Below are 16,730 nucleotides of genomic sequence, written 5' to 3'. Positions count from 1 at the left end.
CAATAAATACACATCAAAAAAAACAAATACATACATACGTACATACATACGTACATACATACATAAAACTAGGATAATTTTCAAAGTAGCCTGCCTTATGAAAGTTGACTTATTTGTTGATTTTAAATTTTGTTTCCAGTTTTATTGAGCCGTAACTGATCTATAACATCTTATTAAAATTTATAAAGTAGGAACAAAAACTTAAGAAAACCGTTTCTTAAATGAAGAAGTATCTTAAAGTTGGGAAGCAGAGATTTTTGTGGGGTCGTGAGGGAAAACCCACAGAGCTGGAGAGAAAACGTATCTGTCTGTCTAACTTCAGTCCCTTCTCATGCATTGCTTTGCCTCCTGCTGGCTCTCTGTGTGAGCTTGGGGAAGACCTGTCATCTTATGAGGATGTTCCGGAATCTTTTACTAGTTGCCGTATGACGTAGCAGAGGTGAAATAGCAGCCGAGTGTTTTTCGAAGTGAGCCACAATGTGCAGAGGAAGGCCAGTGTGTTTGGAGCCATGGGTGCTCATACTGCCCAAGCCACCTAGGAGGTGCCAGTGGTGACCGGAGGAGCTGGGTGTTGTCGCCATCGTATAGTGAGGAAACCATGGCTTTGCCCAAGGTGACAAGTCCCTCAAAGACGAGGCTGAGAGTTGAACCCTCCCTTGTGAAGCTCCAATCACAGGTTCTTTTCTATTGTATCCCATGACTCTTCTCTGTCTTGTTTAGTCAGTCTAGTGTTTAGTCTCCTGGATGGGGAAGACGTGACTGAACTGCTCCGAGTTTCCCGTTTAACGACACCCCTTCCCAGACCCCACCACAGTAGGATAAAGAACTCTGCCACTCCACAGGGGCCTAATGAGAAGGTGCACTTCACAAAGTTCCATCCATCAGAGTTACTGCTGCACATTTCCGGTTCAAAGTAGGGATTCTACCCCCCGGGGGGACAAAAATGAGAGCTCTCATTACCTTTTTGATGAAGTTGCCTTCCAATTCCAAGCTGCAGGAATTAGGTGGACAAAGAATGCTTGGGGCTATACACACTGACAAATTATAAGCTGTCATCTGATTGGATGAGGAATGTTGCTCAATGTTGTATAACACTCCAAAAAGGTATCGCACGAGAGCGACATTTGCTCTTGGCAGCTGCGCTAAAAGCCTAAGGTCAGAAAAATACACTTTTAAATTCGGCAAGTCACTCCACTTAGGAGGTTGGAAGTACAGAGACAGGGACCAGGATACATCCTTGTATATCTAGTACACAACCCGCTGTAGCAGAGTTCCAGGCATGAATGTATACAAAATTGTTTCACTGAATTCAGTTCCTGAGCCAGATAAAAACTTCTCCGGTTAGGTAAATGTTTGACAGACTATGAAGGGCATACCCCTGGCAGCCGATGCTCTAGCATCTCTCTTGGACCAATGGATTTCGTCTACCAGTTTCATGTATCCAGAAGGTGTAAAACGGCCAAGGATTCCACATTAGTAAGGTCAGGAGATGAACAATAATAGCCCTAAAGCGTGCCTCTATTCTGAAGCTGGCCCCCATGGGTGGGAAGAATTGAAACTCTTGGGCATTGGTCAGGAGTTTAGTGGGCAAAGCTGCAAAACGTAAGCCAATATTTTCCTAATAGTATGTTGGCTGTGTTTTGGAGATGGGACCAGAGGAGAGTCATCGTTGCATCATTACCTCTGGGCTGCAGTTATCTTCTCCTCTTCGCTCCCTTGATCAATAACACCGAGCCATTGGTCATAGAGATCGGATGAAAATATACTTCCTGGGATATTTCTAAGAAAATCCTTATGGAGATAAAGAAATATGTATAGATATTATAGAAAATATGTACTGGAACTATTACAGAGAAAATATGTAGTTAAAAATTTCAGTTCAGCCCCCACTTCCTTCACAGATCCCCAAACTGTGACCCACAGTCAAGAGCTCGGCTCTGACTCTCCATTGACTTGCACACACAGAAGCAGGTGCTTGGATTTTCTCCCGCTAAAACTTAGAAGCATAAAAGCAGAGCTTAGGCTGTGGTGGAAATGAAGATAAAGCTCCCTTCTGTCATCTGGAACTTGTTTTTTTGCGTGTGTTTTTTTGTGCAAAGTACCACAAACTGACAGGGTCTGGCTATAGACCATCCTAAATCCTGTTAGTTTCTTGGACAGAAATACACATGCCCATTTTGCTTGTTTTAGACACAGTGCTAGCTCTTAATTCTAGCAAGGAAAGTTCTGAAGCAAACAAAACACAAACAGGTGTGCTCTTGCACACATGTTAGGAAAGAACCAGGTCTTCTGATTTGGGGTATGTGTGCTCCCTGGAAGAAAGCTACTCTCATAATTGCTTCATTCTTCCTTTTCTTAACTGTCCAAAAGTCGAGAGTCTAATGGCAGACTCATTGTGGTCCTGAGGATACATTCATTCCTAGTTTAGGCCAATTCTCCAGTTAGTTTGACACGATATTATCAAGGCCAAGGGTGCAGAGTCTGATTCTCCACCAAGATCAGTCAACTTTAGGAAGAGAAAACTTTAGAAATGTCTAAGCACTATGCCCACAAGTGCTCACCCTCTTCCTAGTCGGTGCTTACAACACGGAATTAGGAAAGAACCTAGTGCCTCTTGCTAGAGAATCAATTCCATGCGTGCACCTGACAGAGGGCAACACTCATCTTGCCACCTAGTGTATCATCATTCTTCTCCTGCCTCGCGATGCCTATATGTATATTACTAGTGGATATTGCTATGGCCCCAGTGTAGGAGTGGTTACCTAAGTCATTTCTGAACCGTTGCTTTTATCGTATCGTCGAACATTAATGGGGGACAAGGAAAGACCAAATGTGACTGAGATTCTAAGATTGTAGTCATTACTACATTGACATAGAGTTGTTCAGAGCTGGTAATAAGTGCCACGGTGGGTGGACTAAATTCTTTCTCTGTTCTATTGCCTTTGGAAACTTTGCCTTCATTAGGAGGGTGGTGAGGATGTTTGCTTTGGTAAACAATTGTGTATGTGTAAGCGCGTATTTTGAAATTTACTATCATTACTAGTAGTCATTTTAGTATGAGTATTTTGCATGGAGTCTCCAGGAGTGAAGGTGGGGAGGGCGGTGTGGGGTGAAAACAGAAAGTATTTCTAACATATGGGGCTTTTAACTCCTAAAGTAGCTTCCTTAAATTTTGATTTTGTCAAGTGCTTTTCAGTTTGTCAGGTTCTTAATCTATTATGCCCATTATGGTCCTCGAGCAGTCATGATGAAGGACCCTAATCATAGCTTCAGTGACTCGTGTGTGGATAATGCTGGAACCTTCCCTACCTTTAAGACGGATGCGACCACAAGAACAGATTGGCTGTCCAGGTTCACTTTGTCCCCAGAATTTAGTTTCTCCTTTAGGACTCTGCATGATTTTATATTGGCTGATTTTCTGAAGATGCCTTCTGTGAGTGGCCCCTTTTGATTAATAAAGGAAAGCATATCCTGTAGGAAGAAAAGGAAAGTATATGGCGTGTCATATCCACAAACCCTCAGCACAAGCTTGCCTCCGTTTTGAACGAGCGGGGGAATGTGATGGTACACTGTTTTAGAGCGGGAAGGACGAAAGTCGATCCGGATTTTTTTGTTTTGTTTTTTTTTTCAGTGCCTCTCTCTATATTTTCTACCCAAAAATCCATTTTACAGTCATACACTGAAACATTTTAAACACTTATTTTAATCAGATTTTCCTTTCCATTGAATTTACACTTTTAAATCAAACTTTTCTGCTTCAAGGCTTTTGTGGAATCGCCGTCTGTTTCCTACTTTCCCATTCTTTTCTCATTATTCCCTTACATAGATGCTCTTTCCCCAAGTATGGAAGTCTATTTAGGAAATACTCATTTCCCATGTGTTTATTTCTCTTTAAGTGACTGTATACTCCATTCCTATTTCTTCTATTTCCTTCCCTCTCTTAAAATCAGTCTCAAAAACCCTCTTCTCCTTCTCTGATTACACTCCCTTCTCATGAGTCTTTCATTGTCTTTTGCTCTATCTTCATGTCCTCTCCCTGCTGTGTAGAAAGTCTATAAGGGCTGCAGTCAGGTAATGCAACGGAGCTGAAGTCTATTATGCTACTTATCTATTGTGTGACCTGGGGCACATGCGTACTGTACTGAGGCTTTTCTGATTCATTTGGGAAGTGCGGAGGTTCATAATCCTAGCTACCGCCTAAATTTGCTGTGATGCAAGGAACTGGGGTAGTAGCTAGCATGTCACCTGCTAGCGAATATGATACATTCCTTCATATCTAGCAGAACGTTCCCTACATCCAGCACAGTGCTTGCAGAGATACCGAATACTCCGTGAATGTCAACACTGACAATTCAGTCCACCAGTTTGAGATAACACAGTCCAAACTCTGTGGCTTTCGTTTGACATATTCTGTTAGGATTAATGGATTCCTATTTGCCAGAGGATGCGTCCTGATGCTCGTGTCAGGTGTTTGCTCTTGTTAGACTGAGTACTCCGCTAAAGGAGACTTGAGACTAGTGTGAGTTCGGAAAGGCAGTGAAGGGAGAGTGGGAAGACGAGGAGGCCTCTCAGAGACTCACAGACACAGAGTCCATTTTGACTGATCTGAACAGGCTTACGTGGGTCTTTGTGGAAACAAGGCACAAGTGGAATGGACCAGAATGCCCTTTCCTGTTGTATGCGCCTCATGACTCTGCAGTACCTAAATCAGATTCCATTCTTTTAAATAACAGTAACAGAGCTTCTCAGCCAAAGCCAGGGGCTGTCTAATGACTTCTCCGTTTGGGGACAGATTTGGATGAGGACACTTGGCCTCTCCGAGTTTCCCCTCCTCAGGAGCGCTAGAAAAGACCAAAATGAGATGACCTACCAGAACCGGGGTGGGCAGGTTTTCTTTATCACACACATCCATGAGGGAAACTCCAAAGAGCTGTCCTGGCTTTGCAGAAGGTGGGACTCTGCACTGGTTCCCCTGGCAAGTTCTGGAGCCCTTCTGAAAGGCCCAGGTTCCTAAGGCATGCATTTTAACTCTCTTCTGGCCGGAGTCTAAGGAAGAAGTGAGAGTACTAGTAGTCTTAGTTGTTCTTTCATTCACTTAACCTTCTTTTTTGCTTTTCAATTTTTTTTTTTTTTTTTACATTTTATGTATTTTTTGACAGAGAGAGACAGCGAGAGAGGGAACACAAGCAGGGGGACGGGGAGAGGGAGAAGCAGGCTGCCCTCGGAGCAGGGAGCCCAATGCAGGCCTCGATCCCAGGGCCCCTTGATCATCACCTGAGCCGAAGGCAGACGCTTAATGACTGAGCCACCCAGGTGCCCCAGACTCATCTTAAATCCTGATGACTTAAATTTTCCTAAAGATTTCCTGAAAGCAATGTGGTAAATGTCATAAAACCACGAAATGTCAAAAATATGGAGGGATTGATGATACGTGTCTCCAGGTTCTGAATGGAAAGTCGACCTTCCAAGGTGGACTGCTGCTAGTTAGCTCTGATGAGCTAGGCTCAAATAATACTAGCTCTAGTCTCAGGGGCACTTCTCCTAGTCCTATTAATGGCTTTTTTTTTTTTTTTTGCAATTTATTTTACATGCATCATCTTATTTAATGTTTACAACAATTCTCAGATTTAGACACTATTTTTATCCACATTTTAGAGATGAATAAACTCATACTGAGCTAGAATCACTGGCCAAAGATAATATAGGTGGAAAACGGGGGCACAGGAATTTAGACTCTGGAGAGGTCGTTTGACATCAAGTCAAGTCCTTTTTTCTCAATGATGCCAGTTCTTTTCAACCCGTTTCAAAGGGCACTGGAAACCTATGGTGCCTCAAGAGCCCCTGAGCAAAAAGAGGAGAGAGGGGAAGAAAGGCCCCTCACTCTGGCTTCAACCAGAGCACCTCTACTACCCATAGATATATATATTATGCTTATATATTTATATAGTATAAGTATCCAATTATATGTATAACTACATTTATATGTATGATGTTTTATCTCTCTATCTATACATAGATAGATAGATAGATAGATAGATAGATAGATAGATATTTAGCACCCATTTAGAATTTTGTTAGAAAAAATCGCAAACATGGTAGCATACCATGATGATTCCTAATGCCGTTATGATCTACACTAGAAACTTCTTGAAATCAGAGACCTCATCTTATCCTTTCTTTGGTCTCACAACAGTGTAGAAACTCCCTTGACCTGTGAGCCAGCCTTCGGAAGAAGGAGCAGATGGAAATCATTGCCCTGGCGATGCTCTGGGCTCCAGAACAGCGCTGTCTAAGCATCTCCCATGACCCCTGGCAACCTTGCTGTCTGCTTCTCACTAAAGCCAATTAAATTATTCACGGTACCTGCAGCCTTCTCGCTGTTATCAAGACTCATTGAGTTCTCTCCCAAGAGGGAAGTGATGTCTTCTCCGAATATCCTGAGGCAATTTTCAATGAGAAATTGTACAAGAGAAATCTGTAACACAGAAAGATAATAATGGGGTGCTCTTTTTCATAGGGCATAGTTATAAATCACATTTTGTGTATCGACCTTGGACCTAAGAAAATATGTGAAAGACTTCCCAGAAAAATTCAGAGTTGATAAAAATACACAGAAACCAGGGGCGCCTGGGTGGCTCAGTCGGTTAAGCATCTGCCTTCGGCTCAGGTCATGATCCCAGGGTCCTGGGATCCAGCCCTACATCGGGCTCCCTGCTCCGCGGGAAGCCTGCTGCTCCCTCTCCCAATCCCCCTGCTTGTGTTCCCTCTCTCGCTGTGTCTCTCTCTGTCATGTAAATAAATAAAATCATAAAGAAGTGGAAACACAGAAACCAGAGTTCTCTAAGAAATAACTTAGAAAGCGTGATACTTTCCCGTGTACTTTGGGTACAGATTTTAAAATAGTGCTCATCAGTGGGCTAAGGTTATAATGCGTGGCCTAGTTTAATAGCTAACATTTTGGTATCAGTGGCTGCATCTTTAAGACTAGGATAAATTGCAGGGTGCCTCAGTTGAGCATCTGACTCTTGATTTTGGCTCAGCTCACGATCTCATGGTGGTGAGATCAAGCCCCACAGGGAGCCAGCATTGGGCTCTGTGCTCTGTGGGGAATCTGCTTGGGCTTCTCCCTCTCCCTCTCCTTCTGCCCCTGCCCCGCTCACGCTCTCTCTTTCCCTCTCTCAATAAATACACATCAAAAAAAACAAATACATACATACGTACATACATACGTACATACATACATAAAACTAGGATAATTTTCAAAGTAGCCTGCCTTATGAAAGTTGACTTATTTGTTGATTTTAAATTTTGTTTCCAGTTTTATTGAGCCGTAACTGATCTATAACATCTTATTAAAATTTATAAAGTAGGAACAAAAACTTAAGAAAACCGTTTCTTAAATGAAGAAGTATCTTAAAGTTGGGAAGCAGAGATTTTTGTGGGGTCGTGAGGGAAAACCCACAGAGCTGGAGAGAAAACGTATCTGTCTGTCTAACTTCAGTCCCTTCTCATGCATTGCTTTGCCTCCTGCTGGCTCTCTGTGTGAGCTTGGGGAAGACCTGTCATCTTATGAGGATGTTCCGGAATCTTTTACTAGTTGCCGTATGACGTAGCAGAGGTGAAATAGCAGCCGAGTGTTTTTCGAAGTGAGCCACAATGTGCAGAGGAAGGCCAGTGTGTTTGGAGCCATGGGTGCTCATACTGCCCAAGCCACCTAGGAGGTGCCAGTGGTGACCGGAGGAGCTGGGTGTTGTCGCCATCGTATAGTGAGGAAACCATGGCTTTGCCCAAGGTGACAAGTCCCTCAAAGACGAGGCTGAGAGTTGAACCCTCCCTTGTGAAGCTCCAATCACAGGTTCTTTTCTATTGTATCCCATGACTCTTCTCTGTCTTGTTTAGTCAGTCTAGTGTTTAGTCTCCTGGATGGGGAAGACGTGACTGAACTGCTCCGAGTTTCCCGTTTAACGACACCCCTTCCCAGACCCCACCACAGTAGGATAAAGAACTCTGCCACTCCACAGGGGCCTAATGAGAAGGTGCACTTCACAAAGTTCCATCCATCAGAGTTACTGCTGCACATTTCCGGTTCAAAGTAGGGATTCTACCCCCCGGGGGGACAAAAATGAGAGCTCTCATTACCTTTTTGATGAAGTTGCCTTCCAATTCCAAGCTGCAGGAATTAGGTGGACAAAGAATGCTTGGGGCTATACACACTGACAAATTATAAGCTGTCATCTGATTGGATGAGGAATGTTGCTCAATGTTGTATAACACTCCAAAAAGGTATCGCACGAGAGCGACATTTGCTCTTGGCAGCTGCGCTAAAAGCCTAAGGTCAGAAAAATACACTTTTAAATTCGGCAAGTCACTCCACTTAGGAGGTTGGAAGTACAGAGACAGGGACCAGGATACATCCTTGTATATCTAGTACACAACCCGCTGTAGCAGAGTTCCAGGCATGAATGTATACAAAATTGTTTCACTGAATTCAGTTCCTGAGCCAGATAAAAACTTCTCCGGTTAGGTAAATGTTTGACAGACTATGAAGGGCATACCCCTGGCAGCCGATGCTCTAGCATCTCTCTTGGACCAATGGATTTCGTCTACCAGTTTCATGTATCCAGAAGGTGTAAAACGGCCAAGGATTCCACATTAGTAAGGTCAGGAGATGAACAATAATAGCCCTAAAGCGTGCCTCTATTCTGAAGCTGGCCCCCATGGGTGGGAAGAATTGAAACTCTTGGGCATTGGTCAGGAGTTTAGTGGGCAAAGCTGCAAAACGTAAGCCAATATTTTCCTAATAGTATGTTGGCTGTGTTTTGGAGATGGGACCAGAGGAGAGTCATCGTTGCATCATTACCTCTGGGCTGCAGTTATCTTCTCCTCTTCGCTCCCTTGATCAATAACACCGAGCCATTGGTCATAGAGATCGGATGAAAATATACTTCCTGGGATATTTCTAAGAAAATCCTTATGGAGATAAAGAAATATGTATAGATATTATAGAAAATATGTACTGGAACTATTACAGAGAAAATATGTAGTTAAAAATTTCAGTTCAGCCCCCACTTCCTTCACAGATCCCCAAACTGTGACCCACAGTCAAGAGCTCGGCTCTGACTCTCCATTGACTTGCACACACAGAAGCAGGTGCTTGGATTTTCTCCCGCTAAAACTTAGAAGCATAAAAGCAGAGCTTAGGCTGTGGTGGAAATGAAGATAAAGCTCCCTTCTGTCATCTGGAACTTGTTTTTTTGCGTGTGTTTTTTTGTGCAAAGTACCACAAACTGACAGGGTCTGGCTATAGACCATCCTAAATCCTGTTAGTTTCTTGGACAGAAATACACATGCCCATTTTGCTTGTTTTAGACACAGTGCTAGCTCTTAATTCTAGCAAGGAAAGTTCTGAAGCAAACAAAACACAAACAGGTGTGCTCTTGCACACATGTTAGGAAAGAACCAGGTCTTCTGATTTGGGGTATGTGTGCTCCCTGGAAGAAAGCTACTCTCATAATTGCTTCATTCTTCCTTTTCTTAACTGTCCAAAAGTCGAGAGTCTAATGGCAGACTCATTGTGGTCCTGAGGATACATTCATTCCTAGTTTAGGCCAATTCTCCAGTTAGTTTGACACGATATTATCAAGGCCAAGGGTGCAGAGTCTGATTCTCCACCAAGATCAGTCAACTTTAGGAAGAGAAAACTTTAGAAATGTCTAAGCACTATGCCCACAAGTGCTCACCCTCTTCCTAGTCGGTGCTTACAACACGGAATTAGGAAAGAACCTAGTGCCTCTTGCTAGAGAATCAATTCCATGCGTGCACCTGACAGAGGGCAACACTCATCTTGCCACCTAGTGTATCATCATTCTTCTCCTGCCTCGCGATGCCTATATGTATATTACTAGTGGATATTGCTATGGCCCCAGTGTAGGAGTGGTTACCTAAGTCATTTCTGAACCGTTGCTTTTATCGTATCGTCGAACATTAATGGGGGACAAGGAAAGACCAAATGTGACTGAGATTCTAAGATTGTAGTCATTACTACATTGACATAGAGTTGTTCAGAGCTGGTAATAAGTGCCACGGTGGGTGGACTAAATTCTTTCTCTGTTCTATTGCCTTTGGAAACTTTGCCTTCATTAGGAGGGTGGTGAGGATGTTTGCTTTGGTAAACAATTGTGTATGTGTAAGCGCGTATTTTGAAATTTACTATCATTACTAGTAGTCATTTTAGTATGAGTATTTTGCATGGAGTCTCCAGGAGTGAAGGTGGGGAGGGCGGTGTGGGGTGAAAACAGAAAGTATTTCTAACATATGGGGCTTTTAACTCCTAAAGTAGCTTCCTTAAATTTTGATTTTGTCAAGTGCTTTTCAGTTTGTCAGGTTCTTAATCTATTATGCCCATTATGGTCCTCGAGCAGTCATGATGAAGGACCCTAATCATAGCTTCAGTGACTCGTGTGTGGATAATGCTGGAACCTTCCCTACCTTTAAGACGGATGCGACCACAAGAACAGATTGGCTGTCCAGGTTCACTTTGTCCCCAGAATTTAGTTTCTCCTTTAGGACTCTGCATGATTTTATATTGGCTGATTTTCTGAAGATGCCTTCTGTGAGTGGCCCCTTTTGATTAATAAAGGAAAGCATATCCTGTAGGAAGAAAAGGAAAGTATATGGCGTGTCATATCCACAAACCCTCAGCACAAGCTTGCCTCCGTTTTGAACGAGCGGGGGAATGTGATGGTACACTGTTTTAGAGCGGGAAGGACGAAAGTCGATCCGGATTTTTTTGTTTTGTTTTTTTTTTCAGTGCCTCTCTCTATATTTTCTACCCAAAAATCCATTTTACAGTCATACACTGAAACATTTTAAACACTTATTTTAATCAGATTTTCCTTTCCATTGAATTTACACTTTTAAATCAAACTTTTCTGCTTCAAGGCTTTTGTGGAATCGCCGTCTGTTTCCTACTTTCCCATTCTTTTCTCATTATTCCCTTACATAGATGCTCTTTCCCCAAGTATGGAAGTCTATTTAGGAAATACTCATTTCCCATGTGTTTATTTCTCTTTAAGTGACTGTATACTCCATTCCTATTTCTTCTATTTCCTTCCCTCTCTTAAAATCAGTCTCAAAAACCCTCTTCTCCTTCTCTGATTACACTCCCTTCTCATGAGTCTTTCATTGTCTTTTGCTCTATCTTCATGTCCTCTCCCTGCTGTGTAGAAAGTCTATAAGGGCTGCAGTCAGGTAATGCAACGGAGCTGAAGTCTATTATGCTACTTATCTATTGTGTGACCTGGGGCACATGCGTACTGTACTGAGGCTTTTCTGATTCATTTGGGAAGTGCGGAGGTTCATAATCCTAGCTACCGCCTAAATTTGCTGTGATGCAAGGAACTGGGGTAGTAGCTAGCATGTCACCTGCTAGCGAATATGATACATTCCTTCATATCTAGCAGAACGTTCCCTACATCCAGCACAGTGCTTGCAGAGATACCGAATACTCCGTGAATGTCAACACTGACAATTCAGTCCACCAGTTTGAGATAACACAGTCCAAACTCTGTGGCTTTCGTTTGACATATTCTGTTAGGATTAATGGATTCCTATTTGCCAGAGGATGCGTCCTGATGCTCGTGTCAGGTGTTTGCTCTTGTTAGACTGAGTACTCCGCTAAAGGAGACTTGAGACTAGTGTGAGTTCGGAAAGGCAGTGAAGGGAGAGTGGGAAGACGAGGAGGCCTCTCAGAGACTCACAGACACAGAGTCCATTTTGACTGATCTGAACAGGCTTACGTGGGTCTTTGTGGAAACAAGGCACAAGTGGAATGGACCAGAATGCCCTTTCCTGTTGTATGCGCCTCATGACTCTGCAGTACCTAAATCAGATTCCATTCTTTTAAATAACAGTAACAGAGCTTCTCAGCCAAAGCCAGGGGCTGTCTAATGACTTCTCCGTTTGGGGACAGATTTGGATGAGGACACTTGGCCTCTCCGAGTTTCCCCTCCTCAGGAGCGCTAGAAAAGACCAAAATGAGATGACCTACCAGAACCGGGGTGGGCAGGTTTTCTTTATCACACACATCCATGAGGGAAACTCCAAAGAGCTGTCCTGGCTTTGCAGAAGGTGGGACTCTGCACTGGTTCCCCTGGCAAGTTCTGGAGCCCTTCTGAAAGGCCCAGGTTCCTAAGGCATGCATTTTAACTCTCTTCTGGCCGGAGTCTAAGGAAGAAGTGAGAGTACTAGTAGTCTTAGTTGTTCTTTCATTCGCTTAACCTTCTTTTTTGCTTTTCAATTTTTTTTTTTTTTTTTACATTTTATGTATTTTTTGACAGAGAGAGACAGCGAGAGAGGGAACACAAGCAGGGGGACGGGGAGAGGGAGAAGCAGGCTGCCCTCGGAGCAGGGAGCCCAATGCAGGCCTCGATCCCAGGGCCCCTTGATCATCACCTGAGCCGAAGGCAGACGCTTAATGACTGAGCCACCCAGGTGCCCCAGACTCATCTTAAATCCTGATGACTTAAATTTTCCTAAAGATTTCCTGAAAGCAATGTGGTAAATGTCATAAAACCACGAAATGTCAAAAATATGGAGGGATTGATGATACGTGTCTCCAGGTTCTGAATGGAAAGTTGACCTTCCAAGGTGGACTGCTGCTAGTTAGCTCTGATGAGCTAGGCTCAAATAATACTAGCTCTAGTCTCAGGGGCACTTCTCCTAGTCCTATTAATGGCTTTTTTTTTTTTTTTTTTGCAATTTATTTTACATGCATCATCTTATTTAATGTTTACAACAATTCTCAGATTTAGACACTATTTTTATCCACATTTTAGAGATGAATAAACTCATACTGAGCTAGAATCACTGGCCAAAGATAATATAGGTGGAAAACGGGGGCACAGGAATTTAGACTCTGGAGAGGTCGTTTGACATCAAGTCAAGTCCTTTTTTCTCAATGATGCCAATTCTTTTCAACCCATTTCAAAGGGCACTGGAAACCTATGGTGCCTCAAGAGCCCCTGAGCAAAAAGAGGAGGGAGGGGAAGAAAGGCCCCTCACTCTGGCTTCAACCAGAGCACCTCTACTACCCATAGATATATTTATTATGCTTATATATTTATATAGTATAAGTATCCAATTATATGTATAACTACATTTATATGTATGATGTTTTATCTCTCTATCTATCTATACATAGATAGATAGATAGATGATAGATAGATAGATAGATAGATATTTAGCACCCATTTAGAATTTTGTTAGAAAAAATCGCAAACATGGTAGCATAACATGATGATTCCTAATGCCGTTATGATCTACACTAGAAACTTCTTGAAATCAGAGACCTCATCTTATCCTTTCTTTGGTCTCACAACAGTGTAGAAACTCCCTTGACCTGTGAGCCAGCCTTCGGAAGAAGGAGCAGATGGAAATCATTGCCCTGGCGATGCTCTGGGCTCCAGAACAGCGCTGTCTAAGCATCTCCCATGACCCCTGGCAACCTTGCTGTCTGCTTCTCACTAAAGCCAATTAAATTATTCACGGTACCTGCAGCCTTCTCGCTGTTATCAAGACTCATTGAGTTCTCTCCCAAGAGGGAAGTGATGTCTTCTCCAAATATCCTGAGGCAATTTTCAATGAGAAATTGTACAAGAGAAATCTGTAACACAAAAAGATAAAAATGGGGTGCTCTTTTTCATAGGGTATAGTTATAAATCACATTTTGTGTATCGAACTTGGACCTAAGAAAAAATGTGAAAGACTTCCCAGAAAAATTCAGAGTTGATAAAAATACACAGAAACCAGGGGCGCCTGGGTGGCTCAGTCGGTTAAGCATCTGCCTTCGGCTCAGGTCATGATCCCAGGGTCCTGGGATCCAGCCCTACATCGGGCTCCCTGCTCCGCGGGAAGCCTGCTGCTCCCTCTCCCAATCCCCCTGCTTGTGTTCCCTCTCTCGCTGTGTCTCTCTCTGTCAAGTAAATAAATAAAATCTTAAAAAAAATGGAAACATAGAAACCAGAGTTCTCTAAGAAATAACTTAGAAAGCGTGATACTTTCCCGTGTACTTTGGGTACAGATTTAAAAATAGTGCTCATCAGTGGGCTAAGGTTATAATGCGTGGCCTAGTTTAATAGCTAACATTTTGGTATCAGTGGCTGCATCTTTAAGACTAGGATAAATTGCAGGGTGCCTCAGTTGAGCATCTGACTCTTGATTTTGGCTCAGCTCACGATCTCATGGTGGTGAGATCAAGCCCCACAGGGAGCCAGCATTGGGCTCTGTGCTCTGTGGGGAATCTGCTTGGGCTTCTCCCTCTCCCTCTCCTTCTGCCCCTGCCCCGCTCACGCTCTCTCTTTCCCTCTCTCAATAAATACACATCAAAAAAAACAAATACATACATACGTACATACATACGTACATACATACATAAAACTAGGATAATTTTCAAAGTAGCCTGCCTTATGAAAGTTGACTTATTTGTTGATTTTAAATTTTGTTTCCAGTTTTATTGAGCCGTAACTGATCTATAACATCTTATTAAAATTTATAAAGTAGGAACAAAAACTTAAGAAAACCGTTTCTTAAATGAAGAAGTATCTTAAAGTTGGGAAGCAGAGATTTTTGTGGGGTCGTGAGGGAAAACCCACAGAGCTGGAGAGAAAACGTATCTGTCTGTCTAACTTCAGTCCCTTCTCATGCATTGCTTTGCCTCCTGCTGGCTCTCTGTGTGAGCTTGGGGAAGACCTGTCATCTTATGAGGATGTTCCGGAATCTTTTACTAGTTGCCGTATGACGTAGCAGAGGTGAAATAGCAGCCGAGTGTTTTTCGAAGTGAGCCACAATGTGCAGAGGAAGGCCAGTGTGTTTGGAGCCATGGGTGCTCATACTGCCCAAGCCACCTAGGAGGTGCCAGTGGTGACCGGAGGAGCTGGGTGTTGTCGCCATCGTGTAGTGAGGAAACCACGGCTTTGCCCAAGGTGACAAGTCCCTGAAGGACGAGGCTGAGAGTTGAACCTTGCCTTGTGAAGCTCCAAGGCCCAGGTCCTTTTCTATTGTATCCCACGACTCTTCTCCGTCTTGTTTAGTCAGTCTAGTGTTTAGTCTCCTGGATGGGGAAGACGTGACTCAACTGCTCCGAGTTTCCCGTTTAACGACACCCCTTCCCAGACCCCACCACAGTAGGATAAAGAACTCTGCCACTCCACAGGGGCCTAATGAGAAGGTGCACTTCACAAAGTTCCATCCATCAGAGTTACTGCTGCACATTTCCGGTTCAAAGTAGGGATTCTACCCCCCGGGGGGACAAAAATGAGAGCTCTCATTACCTTTTTGATGAAGTTGCCTTCCAATTCCAAGCTGCAGGAATTAGGTGGACAAAGAATGCTTGGGGCTATACACACTGATAAATTATAAGCTGTCATCTGATTGGATGAGGAATGTTGCTCAATGTTGTATAACACTCCAAAAAGGTATCGCACGAGAACGACATTTGCTCTTGGCAGCTGCGCTAAAAGCCTAAGGTCAGAAAAATACACTTTTAAATTAGGCAAGTCACTCCACTTAGGAGGTTGGAAGTACAGAGACAGGGACCAGGATACATCCTTGTATATCTAGTACACAACCCGCTGTAGCAGAGTTCCAGGCATGAATGTATACAAAATTGTTTCACTGAATTCAGTTCCTGAGCCAGATAAAAACTTCTCCGGTTAGGTAAATGTTTGACAGACTATGAAGGGCATACCCCTGGCAGCCGATGCTCTAGCATCTCTCTTGGACCAATGGATTTCGTCTACCAGTTTCATGTATCCAGAAGGTGTAAAACGGCCAAGGATTCCACATTAGTAAGGTCAGGAGATGAACAATAATAGCCCTAAAGCGTGCCTCTATTCTGAAGCTGGCCCCCATGGGTGGGAAGAATTGAAACTCTTGGGCATTGGTCAGGAGTTTAGTGGGCAAAGCTGCAAAACGTAAGCCAATATTTTCCTAATAGTATGTTGGCTGTGTTTTGGAGATGGGACCAGAGGAGAGTCATCGTTGCATCATTACCTCTGGGCTGCAGTTATCTTCTCCTCTTCGCTCCCTTGATCAATAACACCGAGCCATTGGTCATAGAGATCGGATGAAAATATACTTCCTGGGATATTTCTAAGAAAATCCTTATGGAGATAAAGAAATATGTATAGATATTATAGAAAATATGTACTGGAACTATTACAGAGAAAATATGTAGTTAAAAATTTCAGTTCAGCCCCCACTTCCTTCACAGATCCCCAAACTGTGACCCACAGTCAAGAGCTCGGCTCTGACTCTCCATTGACTTGCACACGCAGAAGCAGGTGCTTGGATTTTCTCCCGCTAAAACTTAGAAGCATAAAAGCAGAGCTTAGGCTGTGGTGGAAATGAAGATAAAGCTCCCTTCTGTCATCTGGAACTTGTTTTTTTGCGTGTGTTTTTTTGTGCAAAGTACCACAAACTGACAGGGTCTGGCTATAGACCATCCTAAATCCTGTTAGTTTCTTGGACAGAAATACACATGCCCATTTTGCTTGTTTTAGACACAGTGCTAGCTCTTAATTCTAGCAAGGAAAGTTCTGAAGCAAACAAAACACAAACAGGTGTGCTCTTGCACACATGTTAGGAAAGAACCAGGTCTTCTGATTTGGGGTATGTGTGCTCCCTGGAAGAAAGCTACTCTCATAATTGCTTCATTCTTCCTTTTCTTAACT

At 43.1% G+C, this 16,730-nt stretch overlaps 1 protein-coding gene across 1 annotated transcript in view; it reads right to left on the bottom strand.

The window, feature by feature from the left end:
• Positions 1 to 16,730, bottom strand: part of LOC114208201 (uncharacterized) — a 77,960-nt gene that overhangs the window by 37,727 nt on the left and 23,503 nt on the right. Inside the window, exons 5-13 of the mRNA XM_088021333.1 lie at positions 12,050 to 12,214; positions 10,489 to 10,650; positions 8,861 to 8,970; positions 8,140 to 8,329; positions 6,364 to 6,475; positions 4,871 to 5,046; positions 3,310 to 3,471; positions 1,682 to 1,791; positions 961 to 1,150 (exon numbers count right to left, since the gene is read on the bottom strand). Coding sequence (XP_087877459.1) covers positions 961 to 1,150; positions 1,682 to 1,791; positions 3,310 to 3,471; positions 4,871 to 5,046; positions 6,364 to 6,475; positions 8,140 to 8,329; positions 8,861 to 8,970; positions 10,489 to 10,650; positions 12,050 to 12,214 — 1,377 coding nt within the window. The remainder of the gene's footprint in view (positions 1 to 960; positions 1,151 to 1,681; positions 1,792 to 3,309; positions 3,472 to 4,870; positions 5,047 to 6,363; positions 6,476 to 8,139; positions 8,330 to 8,860; positions 8,971 to 10,488; positions 10,651 to 12,049; positions 12,215 to 16,730) is intronic.

Source organism: Eumetopias jubatus, unplaced genomic scaffold, assembly GCF_037043125.1.
Source record: "Eumetopias jubatus isolate StellerSeaLion01/CBP00866 unplaced genomic scaffold, mEumJub1_p1.0 scaffold_2, whole genome shotgun sequence".
Lineage (NCBI taxonomy): Eukaryota > Metazoa > Chordata > Mammalia > Carnivora > Otariidae > Eumetopias > Eumetopias jubatus.
Note: the sequence above shows the minus strand (reverse complement) of the source record. Positions and strands in the feature narration are given on the sequence as shown.